Below are 16,154 nucleotides of genomic sequence, written 5' to 3' on the forward strand. Positions count from 1 at the left end.
AGCTCTCTTGGCTTCAACCATCACCAAATAAATTCTTTAGTTATGTTACAGTCCAACAATAAATCATAGAATAATAGACTTTTTCCAATGTTATTTTATTACCAACATGCAAGAATTTTAATTTGAATAAATTGTGGGAGATAAATATTTAAAAAAAAAAAAAAAAAAAAAAATTCAAATTATTTCTGTAGAAATAAAATAAATAAATAAAAACTGGGTGAAGTGAAAGGGAAAGAAAATGAGAAATAACAGAAAAAACAGCTCCACGTCACCGCCTCAACCAATCGGCATCGTCTGTTACATAAATGCGGGGCCCACAAAACTATCTGACGGCAGCAACCTGTTGCCTCTGGGTCCCACCCCGACTCCAACGGCTATATAATAATAATAATAATAATAAAAAAAAAATATTCCCATCTCTGCAATTATACTAGCCATCTCTTCTGTGCTGATCACTGATTGGTTTTCGTCGGAGAAAAAAATTAAAAAATAAATAAATAATGGCTCGATTTTTTCTGCTGCTCGTCGGGGTTCTGATTGCCTGCGTCGCCGGAGCACGAGCCGGATCGGAAATCCTCGCCGAAGATGATAATCCGATCAGGCAAGTCGTCGACGGTCTGCACGCGCTCGAAACTTCCGTTCTGAAAATCGTCGGCAACTCGCGACGCGCCTTCTCCTTCGCCCGATTTGCTCACAGGTCATTTATTTCTGCTTCCTTTTCCCCAATTTCGGATATTCCATTTTCTTATTTTACTTGGTCCGACTGAATTATTTATTTATATTTTCTCTGAAAAAAAAAAGGTATCGGAAAAGCTACGAGGATGCAGAGGAGATACAGAGGAGATTCGGAATCTTCTCGGAGAATTTGAGGATGATCAGATCTCATAACAAAAAAGGACTCTCCTACACTATGGGAGTTAATGGTAAATTCACCCTTCAAAAATATTTCTTCTTCAATCATCTATTACTGTGAGGGTTTTGGTGCAATATTGTACTCATTCGTGTTAGTAGCTATAGCCTATACCTAGTATTCCATGATCCATCACACACTTTTGTCTGTGGTTTGACTTTCTGAGGTTTCATGTTAGATCAACCATGCCACTTGAAACTGTTCAGTTTGTGCATATGTGTCGAACTGTCGATATTTTAGCTGAATCGGCTGCTCGATACTTGACTTCTTGATTTACTTTGCTGCTCCATTTTTGCAAGTATTCTTGATTTTAGTTGTGCATTTATATTACATGCATAGTAGCAGAGTCGATTTTTCTTCTATATCGTGCTGCATTCGAATAAGTTATGGATCTCCCGACCAATGTAGAAACATCAAATCTATGTATAGGTCGTCTTTCAATACCAATTTCCTCTTCGTTTATTGACAATTGGTCGTATAAATTAAAAAAATAAAAAACAGAGTTCACTGACATGACATGGGAGGAGTTTCGTAAGCATATGTTAGGTGCCGCTCAAAATTGCTCTGCTACCACTAAGGGCAATCATAAACTCACCGATGTCGCCCTTCCAAAATCGGTACTCGTTTTATTTATTTTTTGCTGCTTAGTATGTCAAAGCTTGTTTTCTACAGTTTATTTTCCATTTAATCGATAATCCGCTCTTAGGATTTAACGAGCCAAAATATTGTTCCATTTCACTACTAGCAATTTGACTTTGGATGATTGCAGAAAGACTGGAGGGAAACCGATATTGTGAGCCCGGTGAAAAATCAAGGTCATTGTGGATCTTGCTGGACATTCAGGTAATCAGAGATCGATTTTTTTCGTTTCTTAGTGGAGATCAAGATCATGTTTAATGTATGTGATGTTTTTACAGCACAACTGGAGCATTAGAAGCAGCTTACGCACAAGCATTTGGTAAGGGTATTTCTCTGTCTGAACAGCAGCTCGTTGATTGTGCTGGAGCTTTCAACAACTTTGGCTGCCACGGTGGCTTGCCCTCACAAGCCTACGAATACATCAAATTTAACGGCGGGCTCGATACAGAGGATGCATATCCGTATACTGCAAAGAACGGTGAATGCAAATATTCGTCTGAGAATGTTGGTGTGCGAGTACTTGACTCTGTCAATATCACCATGGTAAGATTCTTTGACAGATTTTATTTTGGTTCTAATTTAGCTTATTATAACATTGTTCGTATTTTCTGACATGTTTTAATGAAATCAAGTATAGGGTGCTGAAGATGAACTTAAGCATGCGGTAGCATTTGCTCGGCCGGTGAGTGTGGCTTTTGAGGTGGTTAGTGGATTCCGAGCGTACAAAAGTGGGGTCTACACCAGCACTACTTGTGGAAGCTCTCCAATGGTAAATTTTTCGACATATTATATTACTAAAGGTCGATGAAGTGTGGGCCCACTAACTCACAATACGATCCGTTACCATTTTTGCAGGATGTAAATCATGCTGTTCTTGCTGTTGGTTATGGAGTGGAAAACGGAGTACCGTATTGGCTGATCAAGAATTCGTGGGGAGCTGATTGGGGTGACAGTGGGTACTTCAAAATGGAGATGGGCAAGAACATGTGTGGTGAGTTTTATTTATATTTAACAACTAATCATTACAAAATTCGGTAATTTTTTTTGTTCAGTGTCGACAAATTAAAAATAATTATCTGGTTGTAAACTTATGGTGTATGATCGATCTTACAGGTGTTTCGACATGTGCATCGTACCCTGTAGTTGCATAGGTCTCGATTATCTTGAAGAAGATAAAAGAGTCTTTACGAGGAATTAATAACTGGCGAGAAGCCCCATCTTTCGAGTTCCAAAGGCACCAATTGTACTGTACAGGATTATCTCTGCAAGAAGCATGTTTATATTCAAGTTTTATTTAAAAGGTGTATATATATACTGTGCATGGTACACCTTTAAAAAATTGTAAATTAGCTTATTATGATTTATATGTGTGGTGTTATTTACTGGAAAACAGAATATGAAAATAAAACGAATATTATGCACGTGCATTATAATTTTCAACGAACATTTTGATATTCGAAAGTTGATGAAATTCCCTATATCTGACCCGGGTTAGATTTTCTGATTTACAAGTGTTGTCAAGATAGTTCGAACTCGAAAAATAACACTGCGCTATTTTATTCCACCAATTAGACCACCATTACGGGACATATTATCTCTTTATTTATCGATCGGTTAGTAAAATGACAAGTTTCTTAAATTAGATCTACTATTAATAGTTGATCCAGGCCTTAAAATACCTCCTACAAAATAGCCCAATAAGACGAAATCCCCAGACCACGATAGCCCAACGAGACGAGCGTGCCAGCCCAACAAGGAATATGCCATCATTAGTTGCCGAGCATGTCGCGCTCGGATAGCCCTCCCAAATTGGGAATCTCGGTGCCGTGGCAAGCATATTTATTGCCCCGACAAGTGCAGTTAATGATTGGTCACAGTGCTAACTCCGGCCTCAGTTCAAATTCTCTCTTTTTGTGGATCGGCATGAGCTCTCGGAGACCGCTTCCGAGTCGAAGACCTCTCAAAGGGACCCCACCCCGTTAACCGTGTTCACCGGAAGGTTGATCTAAACATTATTTTTTGTTATCATAATATCCATAAATTGAGAAATGATTTTAATTATAATTTATATTATTTCAGAGATAAAATCTTTTTTCTCCTTTTGATGATCACGACTACCAAGTTAATTGTCTGAGTGTGACCACTGACTACTACTATTTTTTTTTATTTTTTTTTTTAATAAATGAAAAAGTGATAAAAGAATATTTTATATTTTACGTACTCGGTAATCCATTGTGATTGAAATCCAAATTATTTTTTGATTAAAGATATAAAATGAAATATTTCCAAAATTAACTCAATTTTGACATTCGCTAATCACTGTTTGTAAGAGGGAAAACCGCAAACAGAACTGTATCACAGAGAAATTGAGCTTCAAATCCAGACGAAGCGCCGGTGGCGAAAACCATGAATTTTAGATAAACAAGTCGGGAAAGGAAATCTCTCGTTCATATATGTCAACTGACCGGCACAATTCTTCGTTCGGTGCATCTCCAGATGAAACCAACCTGTAAGTATTGCTCTCTTCAGCGGTCGTATATTCGCGGAATTGTGTGTTTTATATTGCAATTTCGTGTTAATATTCTGTGATTTTTGTTTTCCGCACTGGATTCGTTTAGTTTGCTGGAGTTGAGTTGATGAATTGTACCTTAATTGGATCCTGTCGAGAATATGTTGCTGTTTTACCTGGAAATTGATGTTTCTCAAGCGTTTATAGGATTTTTTGTTGAATTATAGTATACAAATGATAATTGTGCTTTCCTAGATATATGTATGTATCTATCTAACTATGGGCAGCAAGTGGTGCTTGTTTAAGAAAATCTAACCTCAACTAAATTTAGTTCAGTTGTAGTGATACATTGAAAAATCTACTAAAATTTCAACTCGTTGCAGAAAAAAATGTCAAGTTCCTAAAAAATGCTTTACATCTCAGAAAGCCAAGAGTTCTCGAAATGTCGAAGTTTTTGGGGAACTTGATGTATACTGTTAGATCATGTCATGCTCATTTATCTCGAACTTTTGTTTTTTACTCTAGTTTGTTTACCTTGTGCACAACCGTATGTAGAAATATCCTTTGGAAGGGCAGGAAAAGTCTCTCCTATTTTATGGCACAGTGAATCAGTGTTTAGTCTCCGTTTCTTATCATGATTTGTGAACTGCTGTGTAGGTTCCTTGACATACTGCAAGAGGCTCCTTTGTTTGGTCATCGGAAGCGAACAAGGGTCATCGGGAGTGTCCTTTATTGTCTTTTATTGGCAAGTTTTCTTTCTTAATTGCATCATTTGGGCATGATTATGATAGCAGTATAATTTGATGAAAGCTGATTTTTATTCAACTCTAGGCAGGTTATGCTGTTTTAGCTGTGGGAGCTACATGGATACTTCATTCCTTTCAAGAATTACATGTTCTGCTACTCTGTAGCTCTGATGTTATTCTTTTGGTTGCCACAGGTCCTTTATGAAACTTTTTAATCTTTGTTGCATCTTCCACATTCTTTCTTTATTTGAGTCTGGACCTATGTATTTGTTTAAATTGTAATTGTGTGTGACCTTGGGTGAGACTTTTGTGCAGATATATCTTAATAAATCCATTGTGTTGTTATGTTTATTAATTTGCATACTGCTGTATTTTTGTTTCGGGTTTATATTTTCGCGTAGATGATGAATATAATTTCAAGATTTCGAGGGTTGATTTGATTTTGCTCCTTTAAACTAACACTCAATTTGAAATTACGTCCATTTTTTTCCCATTGCATCACCTACCCCACCCCAATAGTTGTTCGTCGCGATTCTATTATTATTTTTAATAATAAATAGTCTACCCTTGTTTGTTCCTTGGTAAAAAATTGTCCACATTATTTTACTTTAAGATGCATGAACTGCAATTTTTTGACATTACGTAACTCTAACCTAAATTGTTTTGACAAAAATAGATTATGGCTTAATGAAAATTCTATGTGCGATGAGTTGGTTTGCTTGAGTTTAAGTATCATAGAAGGAGCGTTGGTTGAAAATGGTTATGTGTATACACAATGGTGTTGTATTTCCTGGAACAAACTAGTATCAATTTATATAGAACTCTGATAGCAATTTGTATATTCTTTTGAATTTAGAAGGACTCTAATTTTTATATGATCCTTGAACCCATTACACTTAACATTGGTGAACACATATAGATAGAACTATGTATTACTCTTTTATGTGTTGCCATCTGGAATTTCATGAAATGTTATTTTTCTTAAAGATAGTTTCTCACACTTACAGGTATATTTCAACAATATCTGGTTTACCAAGTCCAGAAAATACGCCTTCAGGTATTTAGTTACCATCTTTTCAATGGATTATGTTATTATCCTCGTAGCTCTCGATGGATTATGTTATTGTCCTCGTAGCTGTCAAGGAGTCTTTGTTAATCTATTTATGTTAGCTAAAGTTAAATTGTTTTTCGCCTAAAGTACTGTGGGGATAACAAAAGGAATATATGATAGGAGGGAATTTATGTTATTATCCTAGTACCACGGATATCCTTTTGTTTTTATTGAAGCCAGATTTCATGTTTTAAGAACTGTATGAAACTAAAGTGAGCTGTCTGTGGTATTAAGGCACCTGCAAAGTAAATAGTTGAAGTCTGCCAATTAGTTTAAACATCAGGATGTGAAGTATTGTCAGGGCTTAGCGAGGAAAACCAATTACTATCTTTCAATCTGCATGTTTCTGACTTACTGTGTTCATCATTTTCTAGATTTATGCTGTAAACATGATATGCACTTATTGATTTTGTAGGGCTATTATGGTTTCAGCCAAAAATTGAAGCATATAATTCGTCTACCTTTTGCTACTATTGGATATGGTATGCATTTTTCCCTGCTCGTGGATGTTCACATAGATTACTAAATTTTCACTCAATCATCTTAAAGTTGATATTAAAGAGTACCAGGTGACCAATATTTTCATTGGTTATTTTGCATCCTAATATTAATACTCCTTTTTGGAATATGTCCTTATAGTATTCAAGAGGAATCTTGTAAATTTCATGCTTGTCTGTGTAAATAATATTGGAACTAATCTCTCTCTGCAGAATTCCTCTTTAATTCTTGACATTAATAACGCTTTTAAGTTCGTTTGCCCTTCCTAGACATGTTCGCCTTCTAACAAGAATTGAAACTATCTTTAGTTTTTGTTATGAGAATGTTTGGTTTTATAATGGTTGATTTAGTATAATTTTTCGGAGAGCTTGTATTTTGTTTTATTTTTTATGGAGACCTTTTTGTGAACTCAATTACTAGCTTTTCTCCGAAGATGGAAGGTTCTAATAGACCCCTTAGTTTTGTGATTGGTCCATTACATTTGTTTTGACCTTATAGAAAGTATCTTGATTCTGGTTGACTAAGGTCTATCTCGGTATCCTATTCATAGAACTGAGATGTTGTTTGGAATGGCTTTCCACAGTTGAGTAGTGTGTAGATCTGGATGGTATGCTATTAAAGTTATCATTGTCCATTTTCATATTAGTCTACTATGTTTTGCATCCAATATCATGCTAGATCCATGGTTTTAAAGTTTCAAGTTGCCTCTTGCTAACTCTGTTCTTGCTTTCTGCTTGTGTTTTTAACTTTTTTCTAGAGACTCAAAAGTTTATGGAATTCAGTGAATTAAGATTATCTGACTTACTTTACTGCAGGAACCGCTGCAATGCTACTTGTCATGGCCTGGAAACCCCATATCAGTATTCTGTCGATTTCTATGCTTCTCAGGTCAACTTACTCAAATTCTAAACTTGATTGATATATACAGTGCAAGAATTGGCATAGCTTGACCAATGGAGCATTATTTATCCTAGTGATCTAGTTCTACAGAGTTTTCCCCGCCGTACACTAAAAGAAAATCTTTTGTATCCGTACAAGTAATCTGTTACTTTAGTTTTGGATAAATCATCTGCCACTCTACGTACATTTTTATTCGGAGATCAATGGGTAGAAACTGATAATGTTGTGTCAGTCTTAAGTTCCAAAGATATATAAACTTCATGTCAAATTTGTGCAGAGTTTTCTATGCAGAATTTGTTGACGACTCTGCCTTCTTTTACATAATTCAACACAGTCAAAACATTCTTAAATGTAATTTTTAAAAGAACTTCTGCGAATTTTACACTCATGCCCATCATGTTTCTGCAATACAAATGGTAGTTAAGCTTAGACTCCTGCAGTCAAGAGTCTGATAAAGTGAATGGAGCATTCCGAGTCAAAAATCCGTTGGGTTCATGTCCTTATATGAAACTGCTTCAAAAGTATTTTTTAGTTTTCTTGTGCGCTATATTACTTGTTTCATGTTGTGATTAAGCAAATAAATGCCATAGGTTAAATTGTTTTATCTTCGATCTCAAATTTGTTTAAGAATGTCTATGAGCTGTCTATTTAGTTTTAACTTACTGTTCAAAGTTTTTGTTTGATCATTACCTGAGGTGGCTATGATTGTGATGATTTTGTGATTTGCCTGTCAATTTCTGCAGAATCATTATGCTGGTTGAAGCAATATGTGCCGGTTTTTTTATGAGTGTCTATATCGGTGAGTTTGGTTGGTGATTATGTTGTGGAACTGAATACTACATTATCCTAGAAAATTGTTCAAAATTTGGAGTACTTATGAAAAGTTTAAAGCTGGTATCTGCAGGTTATGTGCACCAGTACAATTCATTAGAGTCCCAGCCTGATGTTTTGAACTCACTCTACTCTCCACTGCAACAGTCAAGTTCTTTAGAAGGATTGAGGTAGAAAAACGTACTTGTACTTTGCACATTACAGACTACTGTTACAGAAAAATGTTATAAGCTCATTATATTATCAGAAATGTAAGTGTGATGTCTATGCAAATAACTAGTTCGATATCTTATACCATGTTTTTTCTAATAAAATATGCCTTGTTTTGGAGAGAGTTTTAGGAAGCTACTCAGTACTTTTTCTTACTAGATCACTTTTGGAAGTTTGAAAGAAGAATCATGTTCAGGAAGTCAATATTTTATAATATCCAAATCTTGCCTTTACGCACCATAAAATTACTTGGACCTATGGTGTTAGAGACACAACAGGAGTAGTACTGCTATTACTGTTGATTTTTATGATTGATAACTGTAGCACTTCGAAAACTGAACCCCTGCAGTGGTTTTCTTTCTTTCTGTTTTCCTTTTGTAGAGTTGATTAAATCTGTCTTTTGTGATAGGTACCATGATGGTGGACGGCTATCTGATCAGCAGATGGCTTTGTTGCAATATCAGAGAGAAAACCTTCATTTTCTAAGTGAGGAGGTAAATTGCTATTAAAATTGTGCAATAAGTTTTGGTAGAAAGCTCCCGTGCTTGGTTTCTCATGTAGAACGTAGTGGCTTGTAAGATGCAAATTCTGCTGGTTCATTTGGCTAGGATGTTAGTATTTTGTTCGCTCAAGGGTTTCCATGTGAGCCCCCAAGTGCGTTATTTTCGTTCAATCTTGATGCGGAGCTTTGCACAACCAATAATTAGGACATTCTTTCTTTCTATGGTTTCTAATCATTGTGTATTCCTTGTAGATTCTTAGGTTGCAGGAATGCTTAAGCAAATACGAGAGATCTGATGACGGGAGCACGCCTCAGGTGATGATCGTCCTTTGATAGACAGATTTTGTGTATGGCACGTGTTATGTACCTTGCTCGAAATAAAAGTAAAATCTACTTGATGAATATATTTTTTGTATGGCACGTGATGTACCTTCTTGCTTGAAATAAAATTAAAATCCGATTTTGTTAAGTACTTTTGAGCTATATAGACAACGGATTTTGGGAATATGTGTTGGGGAAAATTCTAAATGTCATTAAATACCTACGGTAGGATGTGAGTATTTTATGAAGTTCAGCATCCGTAGCTGTCCTATGACCTGCGTGCTTTGCTACAGATTCGTGATGAAATAATTGTAGATTTGAAAAATATCATAATTGCAGATTTTATTGGATTTTGTAGGTTGATCTTGCGCATTTATTAGCAGCTCGTGACCAAGAATTGCGCACACTTTCAGCAGAGGTAATACCTGCTCTCTTATTATGGCAGGTGATCATAAAAATGATTCAAGTAGTACCTCAAGAATCAAAGTTGATGTATTGTGTTTTGTTGCTTTAGACTCTCAGGTCGTTCGTTGAATGAGTCTCAACTTATTTATGCATCTTTTCCGCCTTCAGTCTTTTCCGGCAATGCTAATATTATTTATTTTTTGGCAGATGAACCAGTTGCAGTCTGAACTAAGACTTGCTCGATCCCTGATTGCCGAGCGGGACTTGGAAAGTCAACGTCTGCGCAATACTAACAATCAGGTAGTTACTGGCCGATTACATTTGTGCTCTGTCCACCAATAGCTAACTTATAAGAAGGGAAAACAAAAGACAGGTTTAATGACTTTTGAGAACATAGAGTAATCTTGTATCCATCTTACTTCAATGGCTACATTTAGTATAATTCTGACATAATCGCATCAAGACAAAGAACCAATTTTATTCAAAGGCATCTCATCGCTTTACGATAAAAAAATGTTATGTCGATCCTTGACTCGCAATTGCTAATGATGGAACAGTATGTCGAGGAGAACGAAAGGCTTAGAGCTATATTAGGGGAGTGGAGCACCAGAGCAGCTAAGGTAAGTATGAACACTTTTCTAGCTTCAATATTTAAAAACTATATATGCCTCTCCCACGTATGATTATGCTGACTAATTTTCCCGGTCAAACGAAAAGCTGGAGCGGGCATTGGAGTCCGAACGCTTGACAAATTTGGAACTGCAGAAGAGAGTTACAACATTAAAGTCTCGAACAACGCAAGAACCAATCGAGCCAAATCAGCGGTTGGACCATTAATTCCATTCTCGCTACCAAATTTGTATGTCTTTTCCTTTGGCTTGTGAGATTCACTTGATTATGAATTTCCATTCTTTATTTCTTTTATTCTTGCTGTAGAAGAGTATAGGTAAAAATGGATGTCAAAAAAAGCGTGCATGAACCGAATTGTGAGCCGTCCTTCACATCTATTCTATCTGCTGGGGTTTTGTTTTTCTAATTTTTTAAAAAAATCTTTTTTTAGTCAAACCAAAGAAATAAGTTGACTTAATGGTCCCCACGACTTTTTTTTTAATAGAATTTTTAGAAATTAATAATATCTAATACATTTAACTAAAATAGAATAAATTAAAAATAATATTTTTAACAAAAAAGATAGAATTAAAAATATGATAACCATGAGCCTGTTACAAAACACACACACACACACACACACACACACACACACACACACACACATTACAATACATTCTCTACATTGTTCTCATTTCTAAGAAGCTGCTGTTTTTTTTTTCCTTGAGTGATAAGTAGATCAATAAAAACCCAAAGTAAATTCGATAAGATGTTCTGTCGCTATCGCACATGGAGCTGTCTGTGCGAAACAGTTTCTTCTCCAGTAAAATGCGGGGAAATCGATCATCACAACTAACCTTAAACTAAAGTTCCATTACAATGGAGAGACATGAGTAGTCTCGTTTAAGAAGAGACATCCAAACACATAGTTGTAGAAGTCTTTCCCTCTCACAACGCCACCTCCACCTGTAACGGCTTCCATATCATATTTGCATGCCCGAGTACAGTCGGGGCAGTACGTCACCTACCAAAAAAATATATATATATAAGCATGTGAAGACGGAACTATTTCGAGAGTTAATTCAAAATTTGTATACAACTTTTGTTTCACACCTCCAACAATTTAGGCTTATATTGTTCGTCGAGCATGACATCAATGCCATACATGGCTCTAGATGTCGGACTATGCATTTTTGGATGCACTACAGCAGCCGACTCAAAAACAGATCTGATCATTTTTTTAATTCTCTGATGGATATCCGACCATTGAACTGCAACATTAAGCATGGGCGTAATATGAGTAAAATAACAACCAAACCATTACAAGATAGAACTTTTAAGGTAAGCGAATGATTTGGAATTAGGAAGCATTCAGTACCGTGATGTTCTTGTTCGAATTCTTTCACAAACTCCGGCGTTTGCATGTGATTCAATTTTCCCCTGTAATTCTGAAGAATATACACGGAAAAAGACGTATCTATGAGAAAGCTAGTACTTATTGAGCGGTGATCTTTATCTGGATTACAATCACCTTTACAACTAGGTGACATCAAAACTAACAATAGAAATGAGTTATATTGAAACCATAAGGTAATAAATAGCAGATCTACATACCATAACTGTGAAATGTGTCTCGTATTCAAACAAACTGTGCTGCTCCAAAGAGTAAGTGTTGTTTGCCAACCTAACCTGAAAAAAAAAAGATGGAAATACAATCTCAATATCTATAAGGAACTAGAATTTCAGAAAATTAACCTTCCTCAAGGTTTTAACATTTATTCGCGCATAATAATGAAAAAAAAATGAGCATACCCAGAATACATCGGTAAGAAATATCTCTAATGGGTTCATGCTCCGAACGAGAACAATGTAACGGAGATCAAACTTTTTTCCTCTAAATAGGGCAGGGTGTTCAATATACTTCTGACATATCTTTGGACCAGTCTCCATGAGACGAATGATAGCTGATAAATTTTGAGTAACAGTAGTATCAATAGTCCTGGCCATGTTCCATGGTTTTAAGATCCACAAGTTGTCAGCACCATCCCTTTCACGTGTGTGATAATCTCCTACAAGTTGAGTTAGGTGTGTTTCAAGATTATATGTCGGCTGGAGCCACTCAGGAGTACCATGAGCCTGTTACAAAAAAAGGGGTTGAATCTCTAAACCTGGTTCTCTGATACTAATACAGCAGTTGGCTATTTATTAATTAATTAATTATGTATAACATTAGCAAGTGAAGAACCTTTTGAACAGTTTCTGCCAAGTGATGTTTCATAACAATACAAGCCTCGAAAGGAAATTGATTTACGTATTGCTGATCATTCAGTCCAACTGCCTTCTTCATCTCCTCGTCGACTTGCTCACTAGTCCATACTATATCTGCATTCTTCGGTTCAGTTGCTGTGGAGGGAGCAGTTGGAAAAGAATAAGTTCCCGAAAACAAGAAACTTAAAGTTGCATCCTAAAATGCAATGAACATGATATTGAGCAAGAAAAGGTCACTCAAAGAAACCTCATGTACTCTGTGTGGGACAGATGTTTCCACAAAGAAATTCGGGAGGAAAAGATTGGACTTGAATATGAGAATAAACGCAGTTCCATTTAAAATTCGAGGTGAATGAAATAGCATAGTAGTAATAACATACTGATCACAAATTCTGGACGTGTCAAAAGTTCCTCTACTTGAGGTATATCAGCGTAAACATGTAATACACTCCTATCACTATGAAGCAGACTATTGGTTGCAGATGGCAGCACCGGCAGTGGAGAAAATTTGGCCAAGTTTAATTTTGTGATGTACTTTTCATACTCCTGTGGAAACAACAATTGAACTTTAAATGAAGTGTTCTAAAGCATGGGTTGACCACGCTAAAATAAACTCAATCAGAAGAACATACTCTAATAAAATAGTCTCGTGGTGTATGAAACCAGGCAGTAAGCCTAGCAGAACGTTGTCTCTCCTCGCTGATGCCAGAGAGGTAATCCCGAGTGCACTCCTCACCTTTTTGGACATTTTTCGTAGGCCAAAGGATTGAGTAGCTGAAAATATTTACTCAATCAAGTTACTTTTTACAAAATAGACAAATTGTGTAAATGAACTAAAAAATAACGATTACTGAAAGCGGGCCACATTATAATCAATGGTTTTGACATAGAGATTTAGAGCAAACTCATAAAGCAGATTATAAAGATACTCTCAACATAAAAAAGAAGAAGCAATACAAGGTATGGTTGAATGAAAGAACCTCACAGCTGACTCCAGATTACCCTCGGGCATATAGAGGAAAGGCGAAACTCTGAAATTGGACTCATCACTGTGACGTAAAGCTGAACCCAGTTCATCCATCACATACCTGAAAAGGCAATTATTATTCATTTTTTGGGTTATTGTAATCAAACAAATATTTTTTAATCCACATATGAATATTTCATAACACCTAATCAACATAGCCACTTGAGCAATAAGAACTGAATGCTTACCAAACAGAAGTTTCATCTATTTTCTCTTCATCTGCAAGCCGGTATGTCATCAAGTGCAACCACATAGCATTAATAACCCGATCGGTGAGAGATTCTCCATCATTCAACTCAATGAAACGAGGTTTTAACATTGAATCAACGATGCTCTTCCCAGATTCCAAGATTTTGGAAGTACTAACTCCATTCAATAGTGATAGAGTAGGCATAGCTTCAATAATATCAACAGCATTGTCTCCAAGAGGCCCAGGAATATCCACCTATTTTAATGCTCAAAATCAACATAACTGCAATTTTATTGAGAAACTTAAATAGCTTTTATCTGACAAGTTACCTCTAGCGAAGTCAAGTTGATAAATCCTCTGAGATATTTTAGCAGTTCATCAACTGAGGTTTCATTTAGTGGATTCCCGTGGAGATTCAAGTATGACAGAACAGGCATTTCAAGAGGAGAAAAGGCCTGGAAAAAGGCACCAATTACAAAATGAATAAGAGACTAAATCGTCAATTTATATATTATAATATTATATGAACTGTAAAGAAATAAAGTTGGAAGCTAAGAGTACAGAACAGAAATTTGGATTTCAGAGAAAGACTGACCTTAGTGATAAGATTGCGAACACACCTATTCGAAAGGTCAAGAGATATCACGCTCTGCAGTAGTTGTTCAGTCTGATAGGAACCTCCGGGATTGTCTTTCTCATATAATCCTCCACAGAATCCTAAGGCCCATTCACCATACTTGGGGGTTAAACGTGAATTGTAGATTTCTAGTTCAGGGCAGTTTTTCAGAAACGAATCTTCCAAATCAATATCACTGGAAATGAAAAAGAATATCTGTTAAAAGCCCTCAATCCTAGAAAAAATTAAAGCATATGATCATATACTTATACTAGCAACAGCGTTTCAAGAATATCAAGACTCACCCAGCTTTCAGTATAGGATTATAGTTCAGCCATAGAGCTTTAAGAGATTTAAACTGAGCTACCACATTTGCCACAATTTCCGAGTTCGTGAGCTTGTTGCCACGGAGGCTTAGTGCCAGCAAGTGCTGTTGCATTAACAGGAACAACAAATGATCAATCAAAAGCAAAAAAATACGAGTTCACTATCATTTTGAAACCTAGTCCCAAGCGATAGATACTTACGGGAAATTTACTAGGTAGATCAAGAGAAACTAGCATATCATCATCAATTTCAAGATCCTCAAGCTCCAACCACAGCTCAGAATCAATGCCTTCTTCTTTAACTTTGCAGTATTCTCTCTCAACTATTTCCACGGCACTTAGTTTAGCATCATCACTGCCATCTGGCTCCTCAGCCTCTGAATTCGAATCGATATCAACACACATTAATGAAGCCATCCTTTCTGCCAATCCCGGAACCTCCTGCAACTGAAATATTACCCAAACTCTCATCAAACATGTACATTTCTACCAAACAACACAATCAAAAACATAAGAAAGTCTCTCTTCAAGCAATACAAATTGCGCTTTATCCCTTCCCCACACATTTCGCTTGATCAGAATAAAAAAAAATAATAAATGAGAGAAGTAGCAGACATTATGTTGGTTTATACCTGCTTGTAAGCATCGGAAAGGCGAAAAGTCCAGGCATGGTCCACCAGAAAGACGTCAGAATCTTTACCGAGCGAATCCGCCGTGAGCACGAGCCTCCTCTGCCTGCCGTCCTCCACGGATTCCACCTGGAAATGATTGCCGCCGTCGAAAGTCTCTGAATAAAGCTTCTGGAAGAGCTTGCGGTGCAGTGCCTGCGGGAGCCCCGACGCCGCCAGAAGGACGCCGTGGACCTTCGCGAAGTCCTCGAATTTCTCAATTCCGGCGACGGCGGCGGGCATTTTGCATGTGAATTGGTGCTGCTGTTGTGCGATTGAAAGCTCAGGGTTTTGGGTGAGAATGGAACGGAGGCTGGAGGGGTTTTAGAAAGAGGGTTAAGATATAATTAACTGATAAACGTAGGGACGAAAAGATGGGGAAAAAATTAAATGTGGGGCTATTTGCAAGACAAAAAATGGCTATTACCAAATTACAAATGGGCGGCGGATATATGCAAGCCCATTTTTTTATTAGTTCAAGACATCTAACATAAAAATACTAATTTACCCTTAATGAAATTCAAAAGCAAAAATCGGTTTCCAAAAAACCGATTTTTTACTTAATAATCGACATTACAACGCCGATTTTCGTGTACAAAATCGGTCTGGATAAACCGATTTGAGAAACCAACGAAAACACACAATAAAACCAATTTCAATCTCAAATTTTTTTTTTTCAAAATCGACTAAAGCATTGCAACCCAACAAGAAATAAGCATAGATTAATGTTCACCCACGCATATTTATCAAGAATCGATGCCCAATTAATGTTTTCGAATTTACAAACAAAAGTTTAGTAAAAAGGACTTGCTTGTTGGTGGTGGTGCGGTGGGTGGGTCACTGGTCGTCGACAGTGCGGTGGAAGTCT

The 16,154-nt window shown here is 36.6% G+C and overlaps 3 protein-coding genes across 4 annotated transcripts; 2 read left to right on the top strand and 1 right to left on the bottom strand.

Moving 5' to 3' along the window:
- The first annotated feature begins 416 nt into the window (after positions 1 to 416).
- LOC105971000 (vanillin synthase, chloroplastic) lies at positions 417 to 2,970 on the top strand. The gene is made up of 8 exons (XM_012995847.2): positions 417 to 697; positions 802 to 923; positions 1,412 to 1,527; positions 1,680 to 1,753; positions 1,828 to 2,092; positions 2,187 to 2,318; positions 2,405 to 2,540; positions 2,663 to 2,970. Exons 1-8 carry the CDS (start codon positions 501 to 503, stop codon positions 2,698 to 2,700), a joined length of 1,080 nt encoding a protein of 359 aa, XP_012851301.2. The 5' UTR covers positions 417 to 500; the 3' UTR covers positions 2,701 to 2,970.
- Positions 2,971 to 3,677: 707 nt separating this feature from the next.
- Positions 3,678 to 10,618, top strand: FIP1 (FRIGIDA interacting protein 1). Of its 2 annotated transcripts, none has more exons than XM_012995840.2 (14): positions 3,678 to 4,058; positions 4,716 to 4,803; positions 4,890 to 4,998; positions 5,812 to 5,861; positions 6,331 to 6,397; positions 7,229 to 7,301; positions 8,057 to 8,112; positions 8,218 to 8,314; positions 8,764 to 8,848; positions 9,109 to 9,171; positions 9,536 to 9,595; positions 9,790 to 9,882; positions 10,140 to 10,202; positions 10,300 to 10,618. In XM_012995840.2, exons 1-14 carry the CDS (start codon positions 4,003 to 4,005, stop codon positions 10,417 to 10,419), a joined length of 1,080 nt encoding a protein of 359 aa, XP_012851294.1. In that variant the 5' UTR covers positions 3,678 to 4,002; the 3' UTR covers positions 10,420 to 10,618. The 2 variants fall into 2 exon arrangements, with proteins under 2 accessions (XP_012851294.1, XP_088680236.1); XM_088824110.1 differs by having other exon boundaries at positions 3,848 to 4,058; positions 4,716 to 4,807; positions 4,894 to 4,998.
- A 140-nt stretch (positions 10,619 to 10,758) lies between these two features.
- On the bottom strand, positions 10,759 to 15,680 carry LOC105970978 (tubulin-tyrosine ligase). Its single transcript, XM_012995820.2, has 15 exons — positions 15,251 to 15,680; positions 14,820 to 15,065; positions 14,598 to 14,722; positions 14,272 to 14,488; positions 14,006 to 14,131; positions 13,675 to 13,931; positions 13,440 to 13,547; positions 13,092 to 13,233; positions 12,840 to 13,005; positions 12,437 to 12,594; positions 12,004 to 12,327; positions 11,806 to 11,880; positions 11,570 to 11,639; positions 11,305 to 11,462; positions 10,759 to 11,215 (listed from the first exon to the last, which is right to left on the bottom strand). Exons 1-15 carry the CDS (start codon positions 15,527 to 15,529, stop codon positions 11,066 to 11,068), a joined length of 2,601 nt encoding a protein of 866 aa, XP_012851274.1. The 5' UTR covers positions 15,530 to 15,680; the 3' UTR covers positions 10,759 to 11,065.
- Positions 15,681 to 16,154: the final 474 nt, after the last annotated feature.

The sequence above is a fragment of the Erythranthe guttata genome, chromosome 10 (genome assembly GCF_056151865.1).
Source record: "Erythranthe guttata isolate IM_541 chromosome 10, IM_541, whole genome shotgun sequence".
Classification (NCBI taxonomy): domain Eukaryota; kingdom Viridiplantae; phylum Streptophyta; class Magnoliopsida; order Lamiales; family Phrymaceae; genus Erythranthe; species Erythranthe guttata.